Source organism: Stomoxys calcitrans, chromosome 2 (genome assembly GCF_963082655.1).
Source record: "Stomoxys calcitrans chromosome 2, idStoCalc2.1, whole genome shotgun sequence".
In the NCBI taxonomy this organism is placed as follows: domain Eukaryota; kingdom Metazoa; phylum Arthropoda; class Insecta; order Diptera; family Muscidae; genus Stomoxys; species Stomoxys calcitrans.
In genome coordinates, this window is record NC_081553.1 from 127,149,821 (window position 1) to 127,160,779 (window position 10,959).

Below are 10,959 nucleotides of genomic sequence, written 5' to 3' on the forward strand. Positions count from 1 at the left end.
TTTCACTCAGAAACTCTCGTACATTAAATTGGTGCCGAAACCCGGGACGACTTTCCCGCTACAACAATCAAAAAAATAATTAAAGCCAACACAAAGTTGTGTAATATACTCCATCTACGTGGTTACAACTAAATCAGTGTTTTTATATCTGGAATTTAAAAATTTTCCCAACTTCATACACCTTTGCATGGTATTTTCTGAGCTTACAGGTTCATCTTTAATCCGCTAAAATAATTAACAATTTATTCCAATTACCTTTTGCCCTATTCATCGCATCTAGAAAATGGAGAATTTATCGTCGATAATAGCAGTTCAACACAAATCACACAGCCATTTGCAAAGGTTAGCAAAACGTTTCAACAATAAACCCGAAAAAGAAATAACAAAGGGCTATATGAAATGCGTTCTAGAAGAAGTCGAAACAATTTATAAAAGTTTTAAGGAAGATCATGAGCAAATTTGTGCTTTGGCATTGGAAAACACCATTAATGAAAAAGATGTGCCATATCTAGCAAATGACTTCTATGAAGTTTTCTTTGATACCTACATTACGTTTAAATCAAAACTATTAGATCTAGCCGAAGAGCCTACAATGTCGCATCATCATATGGCAAGTACCTTCATATCTTCCAACAACAACTATAGTAACTCATCAACATCATCATGTGCCAAACTTCCAAAAATTGAATTACCAACCTTCACAGGAGAGTACCTCGAGTGGATACCCTACTGCGACATGTTCACTTCGTTGGTACACAACAACCACTCATTGACTGATATACAAAAGTATTTTTATTTAAAAGGGTCTTGTAAAGATTCCCCTTTAGATATTATAAACCAATACCCAGCTTCTGATAGAAACTACATTGCTGCATGGGAAGCACTTAAATCAAGATACCAAAACAAAAGAAAACTTATTGAACAAATCTTAAACAAGTTATTTTCAATTCCACAGTCTAATGGTTCGTTTTCTAGTATAAAAGAACTGCTTGATTCAACACGATCGTCTCTATCACTGTTAAGGTCGCTCGATATAGACATTGATACATGGGATCCGATCCTTATATATCTTATGACACAGAAAATGGACAAACAGACCCGTAAAGAATGGGAACAATCCATTAGTAGCACTGAACTTCCTGTAATGAACGATTTGTTCAAGTTTTTGGAAACTACATTTAGAACATTGGAGTCTGTAGAGGAATCAAATAACCGACCAGAAAGGCAGATCTCTGTTAGTCGCTGTCCACAACAAAAACCATTTAAACGATCTCTGCACATGCATAACGCAGCCGTAAGTACGAGCACCTGTGTATGCTGCCAACGTCGTCACCCACTATACAAATGCTTCAAGTTCTTATCGCTGTCGCCAACAGAAAAGAAATCAATCGTATCTCAAAACAACGTTTGTACGAACTGCCTGAACCCAGGTCATTACTTTAGGCAATGTAAAATTGCAGCTCGCTGCCAACTCTGCCATCAAACTCACCACACCATTCTTCACGCTGCTTACGCAACAGACATCGTTCAAGATCAAACAACAACCGCGCTGTCTACTGCAGTAGAAAATATGAATGCTACAGCATTAAGCCATACACAACCAACATCACATATCAACTCGCACCTATCATCGCTTGCAGCGAATCAACAGTCCCAAGTTCTGCTAGCTACAGCTAAGATTCTCATTAAACACCCCCACGGTGTTTGCTATGCTAAAGCATTGGTTGATCCCGGCTCTCAAGCCTCATTTGTAAACAGAGAGTTATGTCAACTATTAAATTTGAATCAAAAGAGAATTGAAAAAACAACGATAGATGGAATTGGAGCAACATCTAAAACATCAATCAAACATATGGTCGAGCTGAAGCTGGTGTCCAATTATAATAAGAATTACAATTTAACCGTGAGTGCTTTTATTTTGCCTAAAATAACAAATTATAAACCAATAGATGTGAGAAAATGTGATCTGCCGGATTTGAATTCATATCAGTTATCCGATCCAACTTTTTACATGCCATCTAAGATAGATGTTTTGTTGGGAAGTGATGTTTATGGTGAGATCTTAAAACAAAATTGTATAAAGTTTCCAAACAGTGTCTTATTGCAGGAAAGTGTGTTCGGGTGGCTAGTTTCAGGCCCTATAGGCAAACCATACCCAAAAACGACCCTGAATGTAAATAGCTGCAATCTCGAGAATCAGCTGCGTTTATTCTGGGAACAAGAAGAGTTGGCAGAAACAAAAAATTTATCGCTAGAGGAAGAAGCTTGTGAATCATATTTTGCAACAACATATATTCGAACGAGTGAGGGCCGATATGAAGTTCACTTGCCATTTAGAAGTTTGTTAAAAGGTGAGACTGCTCCGATATTCCAAAATACAGACTATGTTGCCCTAAAAAGACTGAAACAGCTTGAATCTTCTTTTAAATATCGACCTCAATTTGCGACAGCTTACAAAGCCTTTATGTCTGAGTACGAACATTTGGGCCATATGGAAAAGGTGGGACGATATCCTCAAGATTTACCACCGAATATATACTTCTTGCCTCACCATGGTGTTTTGCGCGAAAGCAGTACCACTACTAAATTAAGAGTCGTTTTCGATGGTAGCAGCAGAGTTCCACCACAGCCATCTCTGAATGATGAACTCGCTAGTGGACCCCCACTGCAAAACGACCTGCCCACTATTATCATTCGATGGCGACGTTTTAAAATTTCGTTTACAGCCGACTTGGAAAAAATGTTTAGGCAGATAAATGTATGCAACGACCATCAGCTGTACCAGTGTATTCTATGGCGTGACCCCAACACCAATGACCTGAATATTTACAAATTGAAAACAGTAACTTATGGTACGACCTCCGCTCCGTTTTTGGCAATAAGAGTTTTGAAACAAATAGCAGAAGATGGCAGATCAGAATTTCCTTTAGCGTGTAAAGTGATAGAATCGGATACATACGTGGACGATGTTATATCTGGATGTGACAGCGTTACGGAAGCAATTAAATTGGCGCATGAGCTTGTCCTCTTGTTGGCGAAATCTGGTTTTACCCTTAGGAAGTGGAGCTCAAATTCTACCGAACTATTAAGTACGATTCCTTCCGAGTTTCAGACTACAGCCAATAGCTTCCCGCTTCAAAATCATGAAATGGTTAAAGCCTTGGGCTTATCTTGGGACCCCAAAAGTGACAATTTTTATTTTAAAGTCAATTATACTTTTTCTGATAAAATTACGAAAAGTGTTGTACTTTCAGATTCTGCAAGATTATTTGATCCCCTTGGCTGGTTGGCCCCTACAACCATAATGGCGAAAATCATGTTTCAAACTCTATGGCGAGAAGGTTTGGATTGGACAGATCCTTTGCCAGCGAATTTGCACAATGAGTGGTCTAAATATCGAACTGCATTAAAGGACATTGAGAAGTTATCGCTGCCTAGATGGTTTAAAAGCAAATCGACATCCTCTACTGATCTTCATGCATTCTGTGACGCGTCCAAGCTAGCTTTTGCCGCAGTTGTCTACATAAGAGTTGTGAAGGAAGATGGAAAAGTACACGTAAGTCTAATACAATCAAAAACAAAAGTAGCCCCTCTGAAAGTACAAACCATACCAAAACTTGAGTTGTGTGCTGCTGTTTTGTGTGCAAGGTTGGTCACCAGGGTAAAATCATGCATTGGGCTCAAAGTAGATAATGTGATGTTGTGGTCGGATAGTACCACGGTGCTGAACTGGATCAAAACACAATCTTCTCAGCTCCCAGTATATGAGGCAAATCGGGTTTCTCAAATACAACGCTTGACAAATATTTCTGAGTGGCGATATGTATCTTCATCTGACAATCCAGCAGACTGCGCAACCAGAGGCTTATTACCAGAGGATTTAAAAACTCATACCATTTGGTGGCATGGGCCACACTGGCTACATGAAGACTCAACTGCCTGGCCTGTTTGTAAGCTCAGAAATACCGTGCATCCGGCTGCGAGTAAACCAATCATCTATTCATTCACCACGAGTACAGCCACCAAGCTGAAGACGTCGGATTATCCGGACTACTTTTCAAAATACTCATCATTCAACAGACTGCAACGGGTAACTGCGTATATTCTTCGATTTTACAACAATTTGAAAGCGTCTATCTCAAAAGATTCCATTCAAAAACATCATAAACTGATTGGTTGTCTCCAGACAACAGAATTGAAAAGTTCAAGATTGCGGTTAGTCAAGATTTGCCAACGCATTTCCTTCAAAGATGACATAACTTGCCTTCAAAACAAACTTCCTTTAGCATGCAACAGCCGAGTACTAAAACTGCAACCATTCTTGGATGATGAAGGCGTTCTTCGAGTTGGAGGAAGAATTAAGCACGCAGATTTATCGTTTGGGAAAAAACACCCTATTTTATTAACAAAAACTGATCCTATTTCCTACCTTATATTTGCAGAAGCTCATTCTAAAACATTACATGGTGGAGTGCAGCTGATGCAATCATACGTCATGACTCACTACTGGATCCTTTCAGCACGGAACTTAGCAAAATCTGTGAAGCGAAACTGCGTGACTTGTTTCAAATATTCTGCTAAAGCCGCTACTCAAATCATGGGAAATCTACCACAAGTGCGACTCAATCCTGCAAGGCCCTTCAAACATAGTGGTCTAGACTATGCTGGCCCTATAAATATGAAGCAAAATACACTCAGACGAAGCACCACAACCAAAGGGTACATATGCTTATTCGTTTGCATGTGTACCAAAGCTGTTCATCTTGAGGTTGTTTCTAGCTTAACCACTGATGATTTTCTGGCTGCATTTAAGAGGTTCACTTCTCGCCGAGGACCTTGTACTGATTTGTACTCGGATTGTGGCACAACATTCATCGGAGCGTCCAAAGAACTACAGATTTTGTACCATAGATCCAAAGCTTCATTACCTGAACATTTGGTAGAAGGCCTCAACAACAGTGGTACCCAATGGCATTTTATACCTCCTGCTTCCCCTCATTTTGGTGGTCTATGGGAAGCGGGTGTGAAGTCTACGAAGCATCATCTTCGTCGTATTATGAAAGACCGGACTCTCACATACGAGGAACTTTCAACCCTATTGTGCCAAGTCGAAAGCTGTTTAAATTCCAGGCCTCTTTGCCCGCTCTCAACTGATCCCTCAGACTTCAGCGTTTTGACACCGGCCCATTTCTTAGTTGGCGAGCCTACAACTTGTATACCAGAAGACGACTTGCTAGACTCAAACATCAATCGGCTAACACATTGGAAACAGATTGAGAAACTTAAGCAACATTTTTGGCAACGCTGGTCCCAAGAGTATCTTTGCCGATTGCAGTCAAGACCAAAATGGAATTGCCTAAAACGAGAGGCCCAAATCGGTGATATTGTACTGCTACTTCATGAACGCAGTACCCCAGGACATTGGCCATTGGCTCGAGTAGAAGAAATACATCCTGGCTCTGACGGGCACTGTCGAGTTGTGACCTTGTATTGCAATGGAAAATTCATAAAGCGTCCAATTGCAAAAATTTGTTTTCTCCCATCCAACGATGCATCATCAGTCACTTTAAATGCTTTGGAAGAAAGAAATACTTGAAGTACGGTTTAAGAACTAATGTTCTTAGTGGGGGAGAATGTATTGGCTTTTTTACTTTAAACCTATTTTAGCGTTTTTTATTTTATAACTTTAATCTCATCACTGATACTTGCCTTAATATAATTGTCTCTTTCTTACAGTATTTTTAAGTAACATTAACTTTGCTCTCACTTAACAAAACCCTGTAACTTACATTTATACAAGAGAGAGTTGTTGTCAACTAAGCCTCAAGCAAAGCAGATCGCTACAGCGAAACATTAATTTGTGTCTTGTCATTCGTCTTTTTTTTTAATGTTAAAATTACTAAATAACCTCTTGTTGTTATAAAAATAATAAGAACAGTTGTTTAAAGATATGTGTAGTATTCTGTGAATAAACTTTTATGAAAATACCTTAAATGAAATCGTTTCACTCAGAAACTCTCGTACAATATTCAGTATTTGATCCATTATAAACTGCAGTTAACTATTTCAATTGTTTAATGTTGACATAACCCTTCTACATATATGTAGGTCGTATACTTTCAAATTGTCTCTGTCAAATATTTGTTATGCAAAAAATTTGCAACTTGAAAACCGCATTAACTTTGTTGTGCATTCTAAGATTTTGCATTTTTTTTTTTGTGATTCAAGGACATTCAACAGTGTCACCCATAAGGATGCCTGTAAGTGGCGGATGTATTGTTGTTTACTCTCATGTTCAAGTATTTAGCACCAACCAATGAAGATGGATTCTTAAAGCCTTCCCATACTCGTACATAAATATCAACATGTGACAGCGTGTACTATACACATGAACGTCGGCATATACAGCAGTATATTGGGTTAAGCCAAAATAATAATTGTTTGATATTTATCACCGATATATCTCATATATATCGCAAAATATGGGAATCTTACGACTCCCAGAAAGGCAAAGGGCATATGATTGAGAACCATTGGGGATTTTGTGAAAAGCCTACAATTCCTAACATAAATTTTTTCGGGGTTATTTTTCGGTATTAGAACGAACAATAAGCCGATTGCTGGCTTAGGTACTTGTCCTTAGTGGCATGGGGTGGTTAACAATCCACTGTCTCCTTCAACCATATCAAACCTGAGGACCCTTAAAAGTTTTGCCCTAAAACACTAAAGCCTAATAGGCTTTAATGTTCTAGGGCCACTTTCATAATGCCCATATAATAACTTGGCTTAACTTGTATTTTGCTATCCCGATTGTCGGTTGTGCTGTGTAACATATCCATGTTGTGTTGTGTGTGCCCATCGCTTCTTTAAATATTTTTTTTATACCCACCTCCAGCTATACTTTCCATTCCATTTATAACACCCCAAATATTAATCTGCGAACCCATAAATTTGTCATATTCTTGAAATCACGGCAGTGGACGTTGTTGATTACAAATGGGCCATATCGGTAAAGATTTATATATAGCTCCCATGTGAAGTGGTCCTTTGACTTGATTTCTTAAGACCCTAAATCTGTAGAAAAACAGGTATAGCTCCCATATAAACTGCTCGCCCGATCTAATTTCTTTGGTCCTTGGGTGCCGTAATTATACCCTCCACCATAAGATGGGGGGTATACTAATTTCGTCATTCTGTTTGTAACTACTCGAAATATTCGTCTGAGACCCCATAAAGTATATATATTCTTGATCGTCGTGACATTTTATGTCGATCTAGCCATGTCCGTCCGTCTGTCCGTCCGTCCGTCCGTCTGTCTGTCGAAAGCACGCTAACTTCCGAAGGAGTAAAGCTAGCCGCTTGAAATTTTGCACAAATACTTCTTATTAGTGTAGGTCGGTTGGTATTTTAAATGGGCCATATCGGTCCATGTTTTGATATAGCTGCCATATAAACCGATTATGGGTCTTGACTTCTTGAGCCTCTAGAGTGCGCAATTCTTATCCGATTGGAATGAGATTTTGCACGACGTGTTTTGTTATAATATACAACAACTGTGCCAAGTATAGTTCAAATCGGTTCATAACCTGATATAGCTGCCATATAAACCGATCTTGGGTCTTGACTTCTTGAGCTTCTAGAGTGCGCAATTCTTATCCGATTGGAATGAAATTTTACACGAGGTGTTTTGTTATGATATCCAACAATTGTGCTAAGTATAGTTTAAATCGGTCCATAACCTGATATAGCTGCCATATAAACCGATTTTGGGTCTTGACTTCTTGAGCCTCTAGAGGGCGCAATTCTTATCCGAATGGAATGGAATTTCGCACGACATGTTTTGTTACGATACCCAACAACTGTGCCAAGTATGGTTTAAATCGGTCCATAACCTGATATAGCTGCCATATAAACCGATCTGGGGTCTTGACTTCTTGAGCCTCTAGAGGGCACAATTCTTATCCGATTTGAATGAATTCTTGCACGAGGTATTTCGTTATGATATTCAACTGCTGTGCCAAGTATGGTTGAAATCGGTCGATAACCTGATATAGCTGTCATATAAACAGATCTGGGGATTTGACTTCTTGAGCTTCTAGAGGGCGCAATTCTTATCCGATTTGGCTGAAATTTTGCGTGACGTATTTTATTTTTACTTTCAACAACTGTGTCAAATAAGGTTCAAATCGGTTCATAACCTGATATAGCTGCCATATAAACCGATCTGGGATCTTGACTTCTTGACCCCTAGAGGTCGCAATTATTATCCGATATGCCTGAAATTTTGTACGACGGATCCTCTCATGACCATCAACAAACGTGTTTATTATGGTCTGAATCGGTCTATAGCCCGATACAGATCCCATATAAATCGTTCTCTCTATTTTACTTCGTAAGCCCCAATCGGCGCAATTCTTATACGAATTGGCTGAAATTTTACACAGGTCTCCAACATATAATTTAATTGTGGTCCGAACCGGACCATATCTTGATATCGTTTTAATAGCAGAGCAACTGTTTTCTTATATCCTTTTTTGCCTAAGAAGAGATGCCAGGAAAAGAACTCGACAAATGCGATCCATGGTGGAGGGTATATAAGATTCGGCCCGGCCGAACTTAGCACGCTTTTACTTGTTTTTAAATAATTTTCTGTACTCCCTAATGTATGAACAATGTTGTATCTTTGCTGTTTTATATGGTGGTATAATGACATTCATTTGTTTGTTTTGCAAACTTCGTTGCTATTCATGCTGCTGTTGTCACTAGGACTACTGCTCACAGAAACTCCTACACCATTACTGTGGAGACATGTGTATACTAGAACTGACAAGTCATCTGTTGCGTCAACAGTTGCAATAATCTCAAAACAACTAAAAGAGGCTGTTGAAATATGCTGAAACTCGATTTAAAAATTTTCGCAAAGAGACTTATGAAGGTAGCCAAATGTTTATTCACTAGCAAAATAAAAATATCATTCATTGGTAAAAAAAAAAATAAATATGTATGTGTGAGTATTGAGTCATTAGAGATAATTATCATCCGATTGGTCTTGTAGTATAACTATGAAGTATAGGAGACACAATTCGTCCATGCCAATAAGAATATGAGGAACTTTCATAGGGCATAGAACTGCCCACAAAATATGAAAAAGTCGTATATATTCTATGGTGATCATAACAGTTTGTGTTTTTGCCGCAAGAATTTAAGAAAAAGAAATAAATAAAAAACCAGTAAGGAAAGGCAAAAGTCATGCGGAGCCGACTATATAATGCTCTACACCTTCTCCCAATTATAAATTCGGGCAATATTTAAATATATATGTATATGAGAGCTATATCTAAATCTAAACCGACTATTAAACAGATCGTTTGATCGATTTATATTTATCTGTCGATAAATATGTATGGGTGCTACATCCAAATCTTAACCGATTTTGATGAAATCTCGCTCATATGGTAAGATCAGTCACAAAACAATCCGTGACAATTTTTGTGCAAATCGGTTACAAATTTTGTTTATTACAGCCTTATGAGTGTAAATCAGGCGATACATATATATATGGGAACTATATCTAAATCTTAACCGATTTTAATGAAATCTTGTAGATATGTTAAGATCAGCAAGAAAACAATCCGTGCCAAATTTTGTGCAGATCGGTTAAAGATTGTAGTTACTACGGCCATTTAAGTGCAAAACGTGCGAATATATGTATCGCACGTTTTGCACTTAAATGGCCGGAGCTATATCTAAATCTGAACCGATTTTGATGAAAATTTACAGATATGTTAAAATCTGTAACAAAAAAATCCATGCCCTATTTTGTGCAGATCGGCTGAAAATTTTCCTTACTACGGCTATTTAAGCGCAAATCGGACGATATATATATATGGGAGCTATATCTATATATGAACCGATTTTTACCAAAATTAATAGCGTTCGTCCTTGGGCCAAAAAAAGTGGCATGTGCAAAATTTCGTGATTTGACAACAAATACGATCTGCACTTTGATTACAAAAATACATGGACTCACAGACGTATAGACGGACATGGCTAAATCGAATCAGAAAGTGATTCTGAGTCGATCGGTATACTTATTAATGGGTCTAGCTCTTCTCCTTCTTAGCGTTGCAAACAAATGCACAAATTTATAACACCCTGTACCACAGTGGAGGTGTAGGGTATAAATAGTTCTAACAAAAACAATTAAAGATGGTCAGACATCGACCAAAGCCGACTTTTTGATACCTAAACAACAAAATTTTGTATTCCCTCCACCATAGGATGGGGGAATACTAATTTCGTCATTCTGTTTGGAACTCCTCGAAAAATTCGTCTAAGACCCCATAAAGTATATATATATTCTTGATCGTCATGACATTTTAAGTCGAAGTAGCCATGTCCGTCCGTCCGTCTGTCCGTCCGTCTGTCTGTCGAAAGCACGCTAACTTTTAAAGGAGTAATGCAAGCCGCTTGAAATTTTGCACAAAAACTTCTTATTAGTGTAGGTCGGTTGGTATTGTAAATGGGCTATATCACTCCACGTTTTGATATAGCGGCCATATAAACCGACCTGGGATCTTGAATTCTTAAGCCGCTAAGGGGCAAAATTTTTATCCGATTTGGCTGAAATTTTGCATGTTTTTTATTATGACTTCCAATAACTGTGCTGAGTATGGTTCAAATCGGTCCATAACCTGCCATATAAACCGATCTGGGGTCACTAGAGGATGCAGTTATTATCCGTTTTGGCTGAAATTTTGCGTGGGGTGTTTTGTTATGACGTCCAACAACTGTAGTGAGAATGGATCAAAACGGTCCATAACCTGAAGTAGCTGCCATATAAACCGATCTGGAGTCTTTACTTCTTGAGCCTCTAGAGGACGCAATTATTATCCGATTTGGCTGAAATTTTGCATTTTTGCTCTTCGACATTTTTGTTCAACTTCTCCCAAATCGGTC

The 10,959-nt window shown here is 38.4% G+C and overlaps 1 protein-coding gene across 1 annotated transcript; it reads left to right on the forward strand.

Moving 5' to 3' along the window:
• Nucleotides 1-283: 283 nt before the first annotated feature.
• On the forward strand, nt 284-5,979 carry LOC131994748 (uncharacterized). Its single transcript, XM_059361618.1, has 3 exons — nt 284-2,351; nt 4,443-4,719; nt 4,780-5,979. The coding sequence occupies exons 1-3, from the start codon at nt 284-286 to the stop codon at nt 5,594-5,596; spliced, it is 3,162 nt and encodes a 1,053-aa protein (XP_059217601.1). The 3' UTR covers nt 5,597-5,979.
• Nucleotides 5,980-10,959: the final 4,980 nt, after the last annotated feature.